We start from the raw sequence: 20539 nt of genomic DNA, 5'->3' as shown, positions 1-20539 counted from the left end.
GATCAAAGATCCTCAATGTCATTACTATATTTCTGCATCCATAATAGTCTCAGTTTTCTGAGCTAATCTTAAACAAGAAATACATGGTTTTCTTTTCCCCAGAAAGAAATCAAATAGGAATAAATATAGGTATTATACTAGTTTCTTGCTTAAGCCTGTTTGCAATATGAAACTACCAAAATTTGTCAAAAAAATACCCCCCAAAGCTAGCTTCATTACAATAAAAAATATTATATACTCTTTCAATTTGAATTGTCAATATATGCATTTTTGTTTATTTTTTCTGTCACTAAGGTTCTGTGCTACTGAGTTGCTGCATGCATTTGACCATTGAAATCCTTAATCAAATGGTTCGAAACTGCACTTTCAAAGAATTATTCCACTTCTGAGGAAAAGAAAAAGGGGGGGGGAACATCTCCAAGACAGAAGGCAGCAGTCAAGAGGGGAAAAGAGGCACAGAGCACAGTTCACAGTGGAGACTGGAAAAATTGTTGGCTGGGACACAAGGGAAGCACTTGCACTTACAAGAAGGGCAGGGGAATACCCATGCAGAGCAGAATCAGAGAGTCTGAATGTGATTTTCAGAGACCACCCACACAGCAAGCTGCATGAAATACTGTTCATCTTCAAAGCAAGAAGGGCAGTCTGGAACAAGACTAAGAGATTAAGGAGTTCTTTCAAATGAAGGAGATAGATGCACTTTGGACTGAAAGCCAATGTTACAAGCTTTGCCAAAGGTTGGCTGAACCTCAGACACTTCCTATAACCCTGATAATGTAATGTATGTCCCAGGTCAGCAAAGACCTATGAATGCATACCTGACTCCTGAACTCAGTAAGGTTTATGCATGTATTTAAAATTGCCTACACTTACAGAAATAACTTGCAAAATCAGATCTGATTTTGCTGCTTCTCATGTCCTTTCACCATAGCTGTTTTTTTCCAAGCCCTGGCACAACTTCATAGCCTGATTTACAGCCCTAAGTACGCAGGCTTACCAGCAAGCTAGTAAATGTATGCTTCAGCGCTTACACTCACAAATGTCTATCATTGGAATAACCTCATTTCCATCTATTATCTGTTTGCAATATAGATGACTCAACTCCAGGTTAGCCAAGCCCTTCCCGCAACTGCAGATGAAGGGTCAGCAATATCTATTCTTGTTTTCAAGCAGGCTTCATGACCTTCCAGAGGCCATGCTGCTAACTGCTTAACAGTCAATTTATTTATCTATTTTAAGGTGTTCAATGAGGCAAGAAAGCTTTCCCATAGCTAAACTTTGTGTTTTTTCCACATAGTGTTTTTTTCTTGTGTGCAAGTGACTTCACTCATTCTATCCCAGTAACAAGCATTTCTCCCAGTGGTGTCGCAGCCTTTCCAGCTGACAGACACTGTCACCTCGAGAGATCCAGCAATGTTTCAAAAATTGTTATCTCAGCATGGTGTCTAACTTCGCACTGCTCCTTCCCATGCTACTGTGCATACTCAGGTGCAGAGTAGCAGAGGGCAAATGCACGTGTTTACAATATTCCTGGATTGGGTGCCCGCCTCCCCCAGCAGAATGTATGAGTTCTTTATGTATATTATTCTGGACACTAACTTCACATTCTGTCTTCTGCAGTAGATATCACCAAGTACACTGCCGGAGCACTAGTTTCCTGAAACTACCTTACACAGCAGGTAGTGAACTAACTGCCTCAGGAGGCTGTGAAGAAAAACAATATTACTAAGTCCAAAAAAAGAATGATTAGACAAATTCATGAGCAACAAATCCAGAAAATAATACTAAAATGAATAGGCAGGAATGTAACTGTTAAAATTCCCAATATAGCAGTAACCTTTCAGTGAATTTGGGTGAGGAGGAGATAATCTTTTTTTTTTCCTGGAACAATATGAAGGTTTTGTTCACGCTAGTGTCGCTTAAACCCATCACAGCATTTGTAAAACAGATACACATGGCAATAAGCATGCCACAGTGATGTTAGTACAGCAGTTGCCCTTTCAATCTACCTAATCAGTCGTAAGCCAAATTCTAGCAGAGGAATTAGGAATTAGGAGCATAGCCATCATGACTTCAAAACATAATCTTCATTCAAACACAGGAAAAAAGAAAAATCTTTTTCTCTTAAAATATATAACACCAAAAGTGGTAGGAACTATCTTGTTAACTTACTTGGGAAACTGCATGCCTGTCTTCTGTGTTAACAGGCACCTGTAGGAAGAACCACCCTCCTTGTTGTGTGCTTTCTGCAAACAAGTACTAATGCTAAGGATTCAAACACAACAAAAGTAGCAGCACCCTATAACTCCATCCTGAACCTAAGTTCCTCCTAGATCGCCAAAATCATGAGAGAAGCTCTGGATCCATAGTATTAAAAAAAACCCCACACCAAAACTATTCCCTCAGAAAGGAATAGTCCATTTTCTGCCCTGCGGTGGTGGTTGGAAGGTCACTTCAGTAACAGCTTTCCAGTAATCTCCAGTCTCTCATTTCTGTGGTCAGGATGATGACTGCCACTTGATCTAGCAATACGTGGGCTTGTCCTCCTGGCTTTGCAGCTGGCCAGTGCCTGCATTACAGTGTATGGTCTTTCCTCGGGAAAAGGGAAAAGTGTGAAAAACTACCATGCCAGCCAGCTGCTTCACAGCACTGGCTACAGGGGGGAAAAAAGCTTTATTGCTACACAAGAATTCATTTCACCGATGAATAAAGAGGACAAAGGACTGGTAAGGGACAAGCTTTGTTTTGGATACTGGGTACATAAAAGCCCCACCACAGCACAGGAATAGATTCTCTACTGCAAGCTTCCACAACTGAACTGCATCTTCTCAGCCCTCCTGCCTTCCCCTCAGAGGACCACAAGAGGAGCTCTGAATGTGTAAGGTCTCCTTCTCCCACAGGCACAAGCTCCACCAAAAAATCCAGGACTCTCCTGGATAATTCTTTCCCCCGCCCCAAATGCTATCTGCAAGCCTGCCAGCCCCAAGTGCTCTTAACTACAACTCTCATTCATTTTTAAGACCTATGCTATTCAATCTGACTGTGAGTCCAATACTATTAAAACTGTAAATTCACTTGCCAACTGCCAATATGGCCTCAAGAAAGCCAAAACAGACAAGTGGACTTGCAGAGGCATCAAAACATAGCTACCATTGCACATCTCAAGAAAAGCACGACAGGGTACCCAGAGAGACAGAGGTATTCCTAAATGATGCCTGGAACAGGGTTCAGCAGCACAAGCCCACCTCATATTGGCTCACCCTTGGAAGGATGAACATACTGCAAAACTTTTCAACTTGCAAATAAATAGTTTGATATTCAAGCATTAACAACCAGCTGGAGCACTATCAGCCTCAACTGGCCTCCCACTTCTGGAGGGAAACGCACCAGGCTCTTCCAGCACAAGGCAGCATCAAGTACAGCTGTTTGAGATAGGACTAGTCAAGCATTGCATGCATGCATGCATGCAGCTGTATGGTTCTTCCTCACCCAAGCTAGCTCACTCACGGCTCTTGAATTTGCCATGTTTACATACGCCAGATCATTGTCATTTTGTATGACTTCTAGTTAAACACTTTTTTATCTTCTTTCTTGTATCAAAGTACTGATTACACTGTTTTATGACAGCCTAGTGATTGAAGAACTGCTTCTTGGATTAGGAAATATGGATTAGGAAACAGGGCACGATGAAAGCTAGTTGAAATAATCCATCTTTGGTTAATTCTGCCAGCTACTCACCCATGCCCTCTTCTAGGTCTGTTTTTTCTACAATAATCATGGATTACTGCTGATACAGTATTATCTGTAGCATTTTAGATCATTCCTTTGGGACCTCAAATGACTTTATATTCTCTCATTTTAATTATATATACACAGTATAATGTAGGGATTGGGAGATAAGAAGGCATGAGGCCTTGGGCTGCTTTATTACGTAAGAAAGAAAAAATCACTGATTTATTTATTTATTTATTACCTAAACAAGAACACTGAAAAGAAATAACATAGTAAAAATCTGTGCCCAAGTGTGACCAGTCTTTGCATCCATCTGTACACACTCCATTGACTGTTCCCTTTCTGTTCACACACAGCATCTCAGGCTTTCCTAGCTGGGGACCCGCCCAGGGTTCTGACCTGTGATCAAAGAATAGTGAAAAGAGGCACAGAGAAAAAATATCTGTGCTTTCCAGAGAGTGTAGTGGGATGCTGTGTGTGCTGCAGACTGAATGACCTCTGCAGTTACAACTTCCTTCATGGCAATTTTATATCTTTGCATGCCATGTCAGCAGAATAATCTTCACCATCATAGTGACCTCTGGAATATCCCTTTTTCTGCATGTGGTTCTGTGCACATAGCTGAAGAAAACCTCCTCTCACCATCAAGCCTGTCATGCTCTCTGGAAAAACAACTGAAATGCACCAAAAAGATGAAAAAAAAGAAAATTAGGAGAAAAGGAAATTAGCAACAATACTGAAAACGTATGTATTCAAGGCCTCTACCCCAATCCTGTGTAGTGTCACCCAGAAAATAGGCTGCAGAGCAGATGCTGATTTAACAAGAAAAGAAACCGAAATTATGTTTTACAGGTATGCATGGCAGGGAACAAGGGAGATGTGAGGACCTGCTTGTCATGTTGCTATTGCCTAATTAAAAACCGGTAGTTATTACTCTCATTAGGGATGCTTAGTGAAGCCAGTTCAATGCTGTTTTCTGAAACTGAAGTACTTTGTTCTGACTTCACATCACCTGTAAGTGCTAGACAATCAGATCTAGAAAGCCACAGATGTACCATTCAGAAGAGCCTGACATCCTCATGATACTACCCATGAAGCAGAAGTCAAACCCTCAGAGATGGCCACAGCATAGAGGAACATCACTCTTCTACTAAGGTTGAGCACCTCTCTCAGTTTAAAAGATTACACAAACTGTTCAAAAATCCATATTCACTGTTTGTGTTGCAATCTGCTGATATAAATTCAGAGGCCAAATCATTTGAGCAAAATAAGTTAAATCCTTGCCACTTTCTCATCACAATTTTCTAAAAGGCATTGGGAAAACTGCCTGATTAGTTTAACTATTAAAAAGTGTGTCTTTAGTCTTTCTCAAACACGTTTCAAACATGTATGGCCTCACTGCCCTGCTGAGGAAGCAGTATTTCCAAATATAAGGACAGATCTTCTAAATCCATGTTGACACAAGTTAAGGAGATGAGTTAAGAAGGTTAAGCATTGAAGTGCATTAAGATTTGGACTTTGTTGGCACGTAGTCTGTTATTACAGAAACAAGACAGCTCAAGGCGACAACCGCCATGGCCACTGAACTTAACTTGTGAATTGCAATCCTAACACCAGCGGACTCTAGAGAAAACAGTGATCAAGGACCACACAGTACCTCCTTCTGCAGCGAGAAGCAGAAATTTTGTCCTGAGTCCACAGAATTCCTTATTTAGCAATCATACCTCAAAGTGCCTTAACATCCAGAGACAGGCACTGATTTTATTTCAAAAGCATAGCTATGGAAGCGATTGTTAATTAAAATGAGGGAAGATGAAAGTAAGCAGCTGGAATAGTACGACGTGACTGACAATATTCACAGGCGTCCTTAGCAGTGGAACGAAATGCGGTGACAGGCAAGCGTGTGGCTCGATCCTTTGCCCAAGGCACTCCTGGCCTCTGAACACACGGCATGCACACATTTTCATGCTCTTACGGGGTTTTTTTCTATAATATCACAGACAGAGGGATGACTTCAGCTAGGTCATTCTCCATCTTAATTTCCTGAAAATGGTTCCACCTGTAAAACCACAGACTAACTCAAGGATTACAGTCCAGCCCAGCCTACCAAAGGTAGGACAGAAATGAGGCAGCAGTAATCTGAGGTGACAAATACTTAATTTTCTTCCTGCAAGTGATGTCTAAATCCTGAATAGTATTTCTATCCATGTTATACTATTTTCACAGAAATTGAACAATTTATCCCATACACACACAGCTTCATGTACAGAATAGATGTTAATTTTTTAATGTCAGATATTGCCATGAAAGAGCAGGGAAAACAGCTCTTTTTAACATCTGTACATCTCTTTGATGTCTCTAAGGTACTTCATTAAAAATTTATTCCTATAAAGTTTTTACAAAGACTGCATCGACAATAATCCACATGGGGGATTTAGAAAAGGTTAATTAATATTTTGAACCAAAGAGTAGTATGACAATATAACAGGATAAGTCTTACTGTTTCTTAATTTCATTATCTAAATGGGGACTACAGACACCCATCAGATTTCTACCCAGTTGAAGAAGCAAGGGAGCAGCTCTGTGATATGCTTAGGCACTGAGAGTAGCAGAAATGCAAAGCACTATTACTCTGACTCAGCTGACTGTATATACAGCTATGAAGTACAGATGGCTTGTAAGTCAAAGGGTGACAATACTATTAATTTATTTTCAAATCATCTTAAGCACACACTGCAACAAATGTGATCATCCAGTGAACAGAGCAGAGCAAAAGAAAAAAAAATAAAATCTACCAAAAAGCCAACTAGCTGTCAAAGTTTCATGACTGCCCTCTGTCAAATACTAATGCACCTTTTCTTCTTGAATTTCACCAACCGTTGCAATTCAAGAAAAAAATTTAACTCAAGCCAATTTAGAGCGTCACCTTGAATCTGACCCTCTACTTTAGACAATGAAGCAAATTCTCAGAGGTGAGTTACATGACTACACTTCACTTGCACATTTCGGGAGCATTTCCTATACTTTGTTACTGTGTAAGGGACCTGGGCAGAGACACCGCAAAGCTTCCCAAATAGCAACACTGATGAGCATAAAGCTCATCACATACAAAAATGTGTCATGTGCACAAAGGTGGACGTATGAAAAGAGAAATTATTTTTCCTTTTTAAGGTCTTAATAGTTTTAACAAAAGACCGTAAAACATTTTTCATACAGCAGCTTGACTTTAAAAATTAATTTGAAATGTTCCAGCAAAGTCTAAAACATACTGACAGCACAATACACTTCAGTGAGCTAATTCTAGGTGCTCTGCATTTCAATAAAACTTCTCCTGGGAGGGTATCCAAGTAGTTAAAAGAAAAAAAAAATCAATTCATTAAGGCTCTTGAATGAGGAAGGTCTATACAAAGTTTATACTCTGGCTCATAAAAAGTAAACGTTCACCCAAGGACATACACTAACAAATAATGAAAATCCCTTGACTTCCTGGTTTACAACCTGTTCACTCAGCTAAACAGTTTCAGTATTTCACCCAAGATAAACAGCTATAATATGAACTGCATGTTCCAGCTGCTCTATACAAACTATAAACTTACCATTCAGCAGAATGCAAGCTGTTCCTGAAACTTTCAGTATGAGACCAGGGATAATGGGATCACTCCCATTCATGAAGTGACTCGTGAGCATAAGAATTTGCAGGGCTCGGGGAAAGCATTAATGAAGAACTCAAGGCAACCAGTGTTCAGGCATTCCGTGCTTCTGCAGCGTGCAACTGTTAGTCAGCAGTGTGACCTGCTAACAACGCGGTAAGGCGTGCATACAGTCCTGCATGGCTGGTGCAGAGGTCAAAAGAGCTGTTACTTTCCTACATTTTTTCCCCCAAGTACATTCCTTGAAAAATACCCAGAGCAACAGAAGATTCACAATGGCTAGTAGGAAGGACAAAACCCCCATTCGTTAAGTATGACTGATCTGTTGCATAGGTGTGTTTTCACAGGAAAGGCTGGAAAATTCCAATGTAAGCAACAAGACTACTTAACCTCCTGAGCAGCTGTACATTAAAAATATAAACATACTGCACCTCTACATCAGTTTGCTAAAGGTCTATCAGTACTTTAAAAATACTACCTTGTTTGTGGTCCTAAAGACACACACAAGAGAAAATTCAGTGAGGCTATTTATGTTCCTGTTGAAAGAGTTAGGGCCATTACTAAATTAAACTTCACAGCTTATTTCACACAAAAAAAGAAAAACTAAGACACAAAAGGAACTTGCTCAAGACCACAATCCTTGCCAAGGGAAGAGTCAGGATAATCCTTGCCCAGTCATTTGACCATTGCCTCTCTTTTTGAAAGTTCTTCAACAGCATCACTATTTCTCCGTATGTTACAGAAAAGTCCCCTTAAACTGCTTTTAAAAATCCATAGGTATCACAATAAATAGCTATCAGTAGTGCAAATGTCTGTCTACTCTAGTATTTTAGCATAAGTAGTGAGAACTCTACCCTATGCAACAAACTGTCTTATTTTGAACTTGTTAACGATGTACATTAAATGCAAACAAACAAGTACCTGGTGAGCTCTTCTTTAATCTTCAAGGGTTCATGTGGGTAGAATTTCACTCTAAAGCACATGGTATATGGTGGATGAGCTGAAACATTATAAAGAAAAAGCATGAGAACAGTAGCAAACAAACATTGCCTCAGCCACTCTGAAGGAGTGGACTCCAACAGTCTTACAAAGTAGCATGTGTGATGGTTAGCTCTAAAGCATCAGGCAGGGATTCAAACAAAACCAATAAATATTGTACACACATATGAAAAGAATAGAACACATGACAAAGAAGGCCAAAGCACGTGCAAAATACAGCTAACCCTTATTGCTTGATCCAAGAAGTACAAAACACATTACATTTGGGCTGCTTTTTTTTTTTTTTTTTTTTTTTTTTTTTTTTTTTTTTTTTTTTTTTTTTTTTTTTTTTTTTTTTTTTTTTTTTTTTTTTTTTTTTTTTTTTTTTTTTTTTTTTTTTTTTTTTTTTTTTTTTTTTTTTTTTTTTTGCAATTGTAAAGAGGAAGCAATTGCATCTTGTCACAATGAGATACAAAGATGTTATGTATATTTGCTATTCCTGATAATGATAATGCTTAGACCTCAAAATGGAAGAAACTGTTAATTAAACTTGGTTAATGAAGCTAGAGACCACAGAACTGTTTCTGTTTCCAGCATTTAATAAGACTACACTACCTACTCCCAAGCTATGGTATCAATACCAGGCCTTAAGTACAATACTTTCACTTCTCAAAAAAGAAAAAAAAAAGGAAGAAAGAAAGAAAATCACAGTAACAGGAATGGGAGCTTTATATCCCATTGTTGTATCTTTGATAGCATTCAAGATATTATCTAATCCTAGGCCAGTGATCTTTCAATGATTACAGGAGAGGCAGAACGCAAATCAACGGCTATTATTCTAATCAAAGAGGCATCTTGTGATAACCATGTTAGCATAAAAGATGTGTGAAAACCAAGTAGAAGGCTTAAAAATATCACATCAGGCACAACACACAGGTAGGCAGAGCCCTCAGAGCTATCTGTAGCCAGGTAATGTTCATGTTTTAAATTCCAGTTCAAAGTGAGAAGGAAAATACCGCATCTTCAAAGGTAAATGGTGTGGGGAAAAAACCCACCTATATTACACAGGCCACGGTAACTGGCAGGCCTGCTGATCACACCGAGAGAGGGCACGGGGATGGAGCAAGCACCAAGGCAGAACTGCTGTCCAAGCAGCAAGGGCCTCGGCACTGTAAGCAATGCAAGGGTCCTCTTTACCAAAATGTTTACCAGCACAGCCATTTTTAGATGGACAGAAATAGAAAAAAAGCTGAGGCTTCAAACAAAACGGGAATGTATGATCACTGTGCTCATTTGGGAGCGTCCTACAGACCTGAGTGCAGAATTATAATCCCTTTATTAAAATATTTAACTACGAAACTAACTTTCTGCATACGTTTACACTAGTACTCAACATTTATAGATCCTTACTTTTAACAAGTTGGGGTTTTGTGGTTTGGTTTTGTTTTTTTTAAAAGAAAGCATCCATGCAACTTTAATTCATAGTAAAGTGCAGATCTATAATATTCTAGTTAGTTTTAGAAGTCCCTTAGTCTTAATGTATACTCAATGCACACAGTCAACCTAACCTTCCTAAATCTTGAAGAGATGGTGCTTTTATAGGAGGAAAAGAAGGGAAGGCAGAAGAAAAGAACAAAGAAAATTACAGAGAAAATGGAGGAAGAGAACAGGTGAAAGAGAGAATTACATTTTAGTTATTGTCATCTATAACAGTAATCACTAAGCTACCAAAACATTTCACTGTACCATCTCCTCAAGCTTACTAGCTCACTGGCTTGTATAAACTGCATGTGGAAATTAGTTCAACAATCATGATATTCTTGAAGCTACTCTGACTGCAGCATTTACCTGTATGCTGCAGTTTTCCAGAAACACATTTCTGGATATCACATAGTTCCACGTGATGTACAAAAGCAACAGAAAAAAAAATGCATTACACCTTTTGTTACGGTTGGTATCTTTTGGAGGGTTCAACTGCTTTTGAAGATGAAGGAATATTTTCTCCTTTCAAGACCTCATGTTGCACTTTTTGTAAGTACAGTCAGCCTCAACAAAAACTGCTGATTTCACATTTTTTTACTTCTTTAAATAACTACTCATTTAAGACGCAAGGAGGAACGTCAGAAGAGATGGGGATGGAGAGATGAAAAATATAGGAAAAAAGCAAGCAAGGAAACAGTAACAAATAGAAACAAACAAGAGGAAATGGAGAAAGGAAAACAAGCCTTAAGTGTTCTCTAGGTATGGTTTGGACATGCAAGCTAATCAAATCCGGAGAAGCCCTCTGAAGGCAAGAGAAACACTCAGACTGCTTTCTCTGGGCTTTGGCATCTTAGATGCGACTGCAGCATTGTCTTACAGTGACTGGAAGTAGGCTGCAAAACAGAGGACGCTGTTATGTCCTCCCTGCCCTGTAATGGCAAACTAGGAGGTAAACTGAATTCAGTGTCCCAGAAAGGAAAAAAGCCATCCAGAAATGCACTAAGGAGTCATGTTGCCTGGACAAAGCAAAAGATAACATAAGTAATGTTAAATGGTTCTCTCTCTTCTCAATAGCCTTCTTAAAACTATGCAAGGGAGAAAAACTTGCACTTTCAGAATACAGTTCCACTTGCAAAATGTGATAGAAAAGCCAACCTGTATTAAATGAGCAAGAGCTCTTCCTCAGCAAAAAAGGACTTTTAAATATCCTGGCAGATTTAGAAGTAGTTCGTGCTTGAAATAGGGATGCAGAAATAAGAACTGCTAGTGCACGGCTCTGCAGGGCCCCATCTAGTACAAGCCTACTGCAAGACCCTAAAAATGTACTGAATTTTACCCAAATTTTTGGATGTCAATGAAACAATTGAAACTTTGGCTGTGGTAAATAGAAAGAAAAAAAAATATAAAAGTTACAGCATAAAAGCCACACTCTGGCAGTATGTGGTAACCACAGAAAAGCAGCAGCTGCCCCATATGCAGAGTATCATAGTGAGGAAAGGACGGCATACACTGCACTTAAAAAATAGCCCACATCCAGTTAATAGCAAAGGTTATAATAGGAAATGTTTTCCTTATAGCAGAAGGACAGTACGTGACAGAAGCATACACTAACGCACAGAATACGCAGGAGATTTGGCAAGGCGGTTTGAAGTCTACTTTGCAAGCCTTTTCCTAGACTCAAGCTTCTGTTACAATATTCCTCCTCAGGAGTGCAGCAAGCAATACAAAACAAGGCTGCTGCAGCCTGCTAAACAGAGGTTCTTTCTCAGAGACACCTGCAAGAATGGCACAATCCCGACCTGCAATCTGAAATGTTAAAAAGAATATGATCCCCTCCATCCAATTCATCTCTGGAGATGAGATAAGGTACCCTGTAATTACAGAAGGAAACAGGATGCTCTTTTTCTGTTCCTCTTTCCCAGTTAGAAAACCAGCCACAAACAATGAACACTTGAAAGGGGAAGGAGGGAACCCCCACAGCTATCCACTTTCCTCTCCATCTTAATTTTAAAATGGAGCACAAGCCTAATGTTCCTCCAAAAACACACTTGATGATATGTAAACATTTAGTAAGGCCTTTGTCTTACAGATTTTACAGCACTGGAGAAACATACTAGTGGAAAGCAAGACAGGCAGTGAATTGTGTCAGCTCAAGAGACGAGACTGTCAAGCCAGACAATTCCTCAATTCCTTGAAAGCAAAATTACTTTCTACCACTTACACATTAAAGTGGAAACATTAACAACAAACCTTCCCAAAACAGAACTCAATTTGCAGAACAACATTTCTTCAGCACAAAACTAGCCTGAATATAATCAGTTTTACAATAGCTATAAGCCTTTTCTTTCAGAGTGGTCCTTTACCTGTCAGATAAGGAGCAGCTGGTGTAAGTGAAATGCCTCAGGCTTTGTCAGAATTCCTACCATCACAGGCTTTGCTTTCTCACTAAAAAAGATTGACAATTACAACAATTTCAAAGGAATTTAGCATGGAGAATAGTACTGACTGCAAACTCCATTGCAATAGGGCTATTAATTTGCCAGTTTATGTGCTAACAGCACATAAGAGATGAAGGCAAAATAACAAATAAAACCATTTAAATGCTTTCAAATGCTGAAACCAGTCATGATCTAGACCCTCATGAAGGAACTACACACACAACATGGAAGGTTTCCAGGCAACTGATTGTATGTTTTTAAGGTTTATTTCAGTTGCATTTAACTAAGACAAACTATCAAATGTACATGAAACAGTAAGGACCTCCTAGCTAAAAAACAAACTTTAACACCCTGACCAGAACAAAGAGGGATATGGGTGCTGCACCCCTTGGCACAGATACCAACGTGTAAGGGAGTACGAGTCTCCCGTGCATTCATTTTTTAGCAAAGCCCACTGAATCATTCATCTTCTGTGTAGATGAAGTGCTTATAGGGAATGATAAGCCTAAGAAAAACTACACATTCATATTACCATTTTCTTCATAGAAAGACAATCTGAAATGAGAAAAAAATAATTATGTGAGAGAAAAATTGTTTTTAAAAGCTGGTAAAAAACTTGATTGAAGTTTTAGAAGTGTGAACCAAAGAGGGAAAAAGACAGAAGATTCTCAGCTGCCACTTTTGGGAAGGTTTCGTGTTTGTTTTTAACAACCTGGTTTTCATGCAGCATAAATACTAGCTTCTGTAATGAGCTGTACTGGCAGTGTTGGTTTTTTGATTAAACATGGATACTGAAGCCAAAAACAGATGTTTAAATTATCTTCATAGCCCTGAGAATGCAACATTGCAGAAAACTTCCTGCATCTCCCTTTGATGTTACATATTCTCTGAACTACACTACCCTACCAAAAGTTAGTGCTCATTTAAAAAAAACAAAAACATAACACTCAAACAGTCTTCATGTTCACTGATGCTGCAGAAGGATCTCTGGGGAACCCTAAGACATATGCTGTTGTTTCCATATACCTCTTCCCTTACCAACTGAATCAGCTCTTTATCCATACCACTTACTGAGCTTGTTTAAGACAGACAGAACACTACTCATATTTTTTTTTATGCATAAGAGATACCTGATCTATCATAAACCTCAAATTGTAGGGTCTTCCTTTTTTCACTCAATTAGTTATGGAACAACACAGGGCAAGGTGGATTTTCATCAACCAATTACAAAAACACTTTAAAGTGTGTTATTAAATCTTCATGAGGATCATAGGTAAAGAATAAACAGCATTAGGATTAGTGCCTGAAGAATCACACAAAACTTCCTGTTTTCACTGTGCATGGATTTATGAGCCTCATATTTGATTAAAGTCTTTTTCAGGCTTGTACTGAGACACGAAACTGATGACAAGTTTGTTGAGATTTAAGAATCTTTAGAAAGTTTTGCACAACCCATCTCTGCAGCTGGGTTCTTGTTTCCCCTGGTTCATTCCATCTCCTTTCACATTTTATGACAGCATTAGAGATTAAGGAAATTAACTTAAATTCCAATGGCCTGACACAGGAGAACATCCTTTTTGCATTACTCTCTCAGATCATCTGAGATGCAAGGCAGCAAGAAAAACATGTAAATTTCGAACTCCTGCACGTCAAAGCAACAGAATTCATTCTGTTCCACCGTCATCGAGAACAAAACCCATACAGTTGGGCATTTCCCACAAAGCAGGTTACAGGATAGCTACACACGTACTATACAGAATAACCTTTAAAATTAATGAAAAAAGAGCATGGGAAAGTGTGTAGGAAAACTCTGTTCTTTACTTAAACATTAGTGCTAATGTGGCTAGTGGGATTCAAGACATTCCTAGACAGAAAATAAGTAAAAAAAAGTAAGATGGCCAAATGGAGAGGAACTTTACTGTCAGCATCTGGGAGAGAATAGCAGTGTACACAAAAGCATGCAAAAGAACAGAAAAACTGGTTTTAAAAGGTCTTTATCTAGAACCACAAAGATGCAGCTGCCTTAGGCAACCTTCCAGAGAGTTTTTCCAACACACTACTGGAAGCACAGTGCTCACAGCTACTGATCACTGGCCACCAACTGGCAGTACAAACAAGACTGGCAGTGGTTCAGGACATTTCTCAGAGACTAGAATTTCCCCTCTCAGGCAAAATCAGTAGTAAAAATGGCTGAGGTACAGACCTAGACTTTACACATCATGTTACGACAGAAACATTTCAGTGAAGATGATAGAAAATGCAAAGGTAGATGCTGAGACAAAAAAGATGCCATGCCTTCATTCTTCTTGTGTTGCACCAGGACACGTTTAAATATGGTTTCATGTGTGATAAGACGAAATATAAAATATTTTGGAAGATTCCTTCTGTCATATCCCAGTATTACTAAATATGAACTTGAAGTGATTTTTGCCAAAGCTAAAGAAATTAAAATGGTAGCGCATCACATAAGAACCTATGCAGACTTAAGAGCTTCAAACATACAACATTCTATCCCACCGACAGAATCGTATAGCTAGCAAATTGTGAGATCTGTACAACCTGACTATATAGAGGGATTATGCCTGAATGATTCATGTACTACTGAGGCCCATGAAATCTAGTACCTACTGAAATTTGTGTTAGAACACTACTCCCAGCCATTAATTTTCTGCTCTGAATATTTGTCAATACTGAGCTGCATGAATAAATACACTGAAAAACTTGTGCTGGGGTAAAATGAAGTTCCCCACAAATGGTAGCTGAGCTCAAGCACGCAGCATTTTTTGAATTTTGCTGCATGTATGCAAGTGCTCCGTAATCCTATGTAAATCTGAGCATTCAACTGAATTTAGAACATTTTGAATCATTAGTATTAATACAACCTACTCTTGCATCAGAGGAAATGAAAGTCCATTCTTACAAAACAGATCACTTCTGTTTTCTGAGTTCCTTAATGGCAAAGAAAGAAAAGGAAACCTCCATCTAATACAGTCACTGTGAATAGCTTTCTGCCACCGTTTCTCCCAGAAGTCATATACATAATGTATGTTCTATTAACCAGTCACTTCATTGCTTCAGTTTTTACACTTTCCACCTGTTACTAATTTCAGTCCTCACTTGTGTCACCTGAGACTGTGATCCTTTTCAAATTAATATCAGTAATTTCTTTTTCTGAGTCTAAAACTTTTGCAGAGTAAACTGAGTATTTTTAGATAAAATACGAATTAACCTTGTGTGCCTTCAGAGTTTAGTGTTCTACATTAATATAGCATATTTTCAGAAAAATAAATCAAGGGGTTCCTGATGTGAAATGCTTACAAAAATGTCCTTGAAACTTGTGGGAGCAAAAGATTACTTATGCATAATCTACATGGATTTTACACATGCGTATAAAATATATATATCTCTCTCTCCTTGTTTTGTTTCCTTAAAGGGTTATTGTAGCAACTGAAGTCCTTCATCTGTGACAAAAGATAAAGTTAAGTTACGCTAGTATTAAACTGAAGTTGCTCATGAAAAGCCAATCACACAGTTAATTCTACTTCTGTGTCCTAAATCTACGGCTGATAACAAAATACTTTCGTTAGCATCTCATTCTCTTTTGCTGTTGTTGTTGAGACCTTTTCACCGTGATAAATAACCTCATACTAGCTGCGTTTTATTTTGCCTTTTTTCCTATGCATTCATTCTTCAGTCTTCAGAGTTTTGATTAGGATTCTACCCCAAAAGCCACACAAGTCCTCTGATGAGACCATCACATCACTGTATCTATGGAATTTGTGGACTACCATCAATCATATCTAGGCAACATCTATAGGCAGATAGAGTTGTTTTGAATAAACCAAAACACTCTCAGTGCATCTGTTGGCAGAGTTCCTGAATATGTTGCTATGCAAAGTGCAACAAGAAGCATGAGCCGCTACGCTTTGTTGGGTGAAAGCAGTGATACAAATGCAGATTAGAGGATACTTGGAGGAAACTCTGTTCTACTTTTGATAACACATTCGAAGGAAGAAAGAGGTAAAGATAATTTATAATTATTACAGTCCCTCTTTTCTTCCTCCACCAGCACTCACTGCAGAGGAGCACAACTTAGTTTTAGCTTGACATTCTTGAAGTTATTTTTTACCAGAAAACACTCCAGCTACCTAAACACTAGATATAAACAGTTCACACTGAATATGCTAGGTATATGTGCGCATGCTTATATACACATGTACACACATGTTGCAACATATACTATTGCTGCATTAATGGAAGAATTTCTTGAAGTATTCCATGTAGTGCAGCCAACACCCAGGATTAACTGGTTTTACATATTAGACAATCTCTTAAGCCTCATCATATTTTAAAACAAACACATTATCTCCCACACAAAAGACACTTAGTACTTATGCTTAAAACAGAAAACTGCATACAAAGGGTGAGTAAAATCCTCCATTTCATAACTAAGTAGCTAGATAGACAACAGCTTTTATTAAACAAGACACAACTCCCAGTGACCTAAATCACGTCTCCAGAACTGCCAAATAAACACTCTCTTCCGCTGCTGGATATTCTGAGTACCAAAGTAGTTCTGTTTCCTGAACAAGTCTTCACGGTTGGCCCATTTAATGCAAAGGATGAGTAAGGCCGTAACATTTCAAAAAGGTAATTAAAATAATACATTCCTATTTTGAGGAGTCTTTTTTAAATAACGACTGTAATTTTCCACTTGCCTGTGGCAGGTGCTCACCACTTAACCCATAGCACTTGAGTTTGCTGGACTGTAACAATGATCTCAAACCAATGCTCTGCACTGGCAGGAAGCAGGGGGCAGCAAAAAGAAAACAAACCAGAAAGACCCAGAAGCAGATTGCCATGCTCTGTATTTATTGCCATCTCGCAGTGGCTGGTTGATTGCGTCTGACTGAAAATGAAAGCCAGAACATACAGGTCTTCCCACAGATCTGCCACCCCACACACATCAGCTGGCCTCTGGCTCTAGCCTTGAGCAGTAAGGGAAAGCTCTTGATATGCAGAGCACTGTGAGGCAGTGACATGAGGGTAGCATGGAGTTTTTAGGAGTCCAGACAGGACATGAAGGGCCTATTTGCACCAGGAAACAAATTAAGCATATTCTAAATTACTGCATGGAAGCACAGGAAAACCTTTGGGCATTTCAAAAGCAGTTTAAAAACATGCGCTCTTAACACTTACATTTCATTTGCTTGAAGATGGACTTGTTGGGCTCAAGCCAGTGCTGGAAAGGCAAAGCAGAGAGCAGAGGTTAATACGGATCACAGCAGACAACAACATCCTTGTAGATGTATGTAGTACCAAAAATAGGAAGCAGGGTTTTTGTTTCACTGAGACGTACATAAACTGGAAAAAGCACCTCCATACTATTATAATACTGGAATTGCACTGTATAAGCATACTTGATGTTACCACTGGTTATAAGATGTAGTTGAGATAAAAATAAGACATATTTCAAAGAGAAATTTAAAGGAGACAGGCTCTAGTGATTAGTTTGCAGCAGACATTTCAGTCTTACACTTTCAGCCATTGTTTTTTCCAGAAGAATGATCATATTGGACAGTAGGACAGACTATTCAGAAACATTAACATCGTCTGTTCATTAATGCTGTCTTCTACAGTTCTTATAACTAAAGCATGTGTAAATACTGTATTCTCAGTCAGCACCCTCAGAACACAAGCTATTGTTCTTTTCTAACAAGAACTAAAAATCTGAAGGGAAAAAGAGTGTACTTTTCCATGAAATGTTTACGCCTCGGACAGTCAATGCACAACAGAGAGGTACGGATGCCTGCCAGTTGGTATATAACTTTCCAGGGAAAGACTGCAAGGGCAGGAAAACTTTCAATTTTTTATTCTCCTGGAAAATAAACTCAGATGCTTCTGTGACAAAAATTTAGGCTCACATTTTAGCCAAGAGCCTTAGCACATCCCCTGCTAACACTAGCTGAACTGTTCAGGAGGATGTTCTGATTGACAAAAGAACATGCTGATACTGGAGTGCCACTTCTGACCACAGCCAACAGCATATGTACTAGGATTTTTCCTGTAAGCAAAAAATCTCCACACTAAAATAAGGTTTGTGCTGCAGAAGCAGCTGGTCAAAAAGCATAGTATTCAGCTTTAATAAGCATAATCAACACTGGAAGGCCTTGCTCTAAGGGGTTTCATTTTTAACCCTTTTCATTTTAGCTCTAAAACCCTACCATCTACTGCAAAAAGAAAACCTAGCATTTTTTAAACCATATGTAATACTTAAAATATCCTACATCAGCTATTTTTCCTCATAACTTACAGTAATTATACTACACAGAAAGGCCAGGGGAAAATACGTCATAGGAATTGTTAATAGGTGACAGAAAATTATTATTTTAAAAATCATGACATCTCAAGACTTCAGTCAAAATCAGGGGTAACTGTAAATTACTTTCTGGAACAGAATTTCTGACAAAACAAGTACCTTGGAAAGAACATTTTCAAATATCTGCAGCTTATACACTACGGCCGCTCAGAAACTCCTGCATATAGTTTACAGCAATACTGGAGATAAGCGCTACTATGTATTTCTGTTTGAAGCTCACTTACTACTGAGAGACTGATATGGAACCCTGGTACTCAAAAAACAAACAAAACAAAAACCCAACAATCCCTAAACTTCAAACAACAACAACAACAAAAAACAACCCCACACCATTTCTTCACCTCTTCCCTCTCCCCAGTATCTCTCATTTTTGGGGAGAAGAAGAAAGAAACAGAATTGAGAAAGCAAGGACTGTTTCACCAACTTACCAGAAATACCTACTAGTTCACTTAATTCTTTTTTAGATCACACAGATAGATTATTTATACATTTTGCTCTGAATATTGGGGGTGAGAGTTGTTCATTAAAAGGTAAGGCAATTTAAGAAATTTGATACAGTCTGCAGTACTTTAGAGATACATAATCCAGAATGAATTCACAGATAGGAAACCAGCCAAGACACAGATATGCAAGTTTACTTTCCTTAACCTCTTCACGCACCCACCCCACCTCCACCAGGATCAAGGTAGTCCTAGCTGAAGACTCAGACAGCAAAGAGAAACTTGGACAGCGAGCGTGCTGTACTGTTCCCAAGGAACTGAGAGTTAAGAGGTATCTCACTATTTTCATCTAGCAGGAGCACAACATAATTTGTTTGATATTTCCTTTTGAAAAGCCAGGCTGAAATATTAGCACACACCAGGTCAGCATTTACAACTGTTTGAAAAAGTCAATTACCTATTCTAACAAAAAGTCAGAGGTAAAAAAAGCCAATCTGCAGATATGAAACCCTCATAATTCACTATACAAATAATGAAAAAGGGGAAACATGGATGAAATTCCTCACGCAGTGCACCAAACCCCCAGGAACACCCATTTAGCTAACATGTCCAAAAGCAAACATGTTTCACTAAGACCTGACTTTCATGGGTTAAAAGTGGATTGAAAAGACACTGAGCAATTAAGCAGTCTAGCCTTTCACTTGGAGGTCAAGGAACTGACAGGCAGTTTTTAGAAGCTCAGATTTCTGTGGTGACCTTCTGTTGGTGGAAGATTGCAAACGCGTAGACAATTCAGCTGAATCTTCCAGAAAACTGAGCAGTTACTTTATAATTTGTGGAGATTTTCAAAGACATAGCAATTAGGTGCTTAATGCTGAGTGTCAGAGGAAGATAAACACCTAGTCATTGCTAGTACTTGTGAAAATATCCACCCCTATATTTGTTTGCGTATTTCAATTTGAGTTTTAGTAAAGATTTTCCCCTGAGTACTTATCTTCCAGCCTTACAGCACTGACTATTAATAATTAATAACCATGCCTCATCTCTACTACAGTGTTCATGCTATATTTATTCCAAGATTAATTAGCTGTTATAGCTAGGACCAGATTAAGGTTCCTATAAATTCATTGAAGGGTTTCTGCAGGAATTTTCAGTTGAAAAGCATCTGGCTTTGCAAAATTCTTTTTCCACGTAGCAATCTTTTTTTTAACAATTTTGCTGAAAAAGAAAAAAAAAACCTCAGATGAAAGGAAAATATAACATTTCAAGTTAGCTTGTCAGGCCAAATTTTAAAAGCATTTTAAATCTTCAACTGCAAAAAATTTTCATTACTACTGTATGCCACAATGCCTTGCAGGAACAGACCATAGGTGTTTCCAATTCTTTCTTGTAAGGCTAACACCTCATAAGACAAATAAAACAGACAAACAAAACAAGTCA

At 38.6% G+C, this 20539-nt stretch overlaps 1 protein-coding gene across 1 annotated transcript in view; it reads right to left on the bottom strand.

Annotated features, from left to right (window-relative positions):
• Window positions 1–20539, bottom strand: part of FRMD3 (FERM domain containing 3) — a 90849-nt gene that overhangs the window by 57604 nt on the left and 12706 nt on the right. The window contains exons 3-4 of the mRNA XM_009285255.2: window positions 17480–17522; window positions 8304–8382 (exon numbers count right to left, since the gene is read on the bottom strand). Coding sequence (XP_009283530.1) covers window positions 8304–8382; window positions 17480–17522 — 122 coding nt within the window. The remainder of the gene's footprint in view (window positions 1–8303; window positions 8383–17479; window positions 17523–20539) is intronic.

Source organism: Aptenodytes forsteri, unplaced genomic scaffold (genome assembly GCF_000699145.1).
Source record: "Aptenodytes forsteri isolate BGI_AS27 unplaced genomic scaffold, ASM69914v1 Scaffold151, whole genome shotgun sequence".
NCBI lineage: Eukaryota > Metazoa > Chordata > Aves > Sphenisciformes > Spheniscidae > Aptenodytes > Aptenodytes forsteri.
This window is presented reverse-complemented; position numbering and strand designations above follow the sequence as displayed.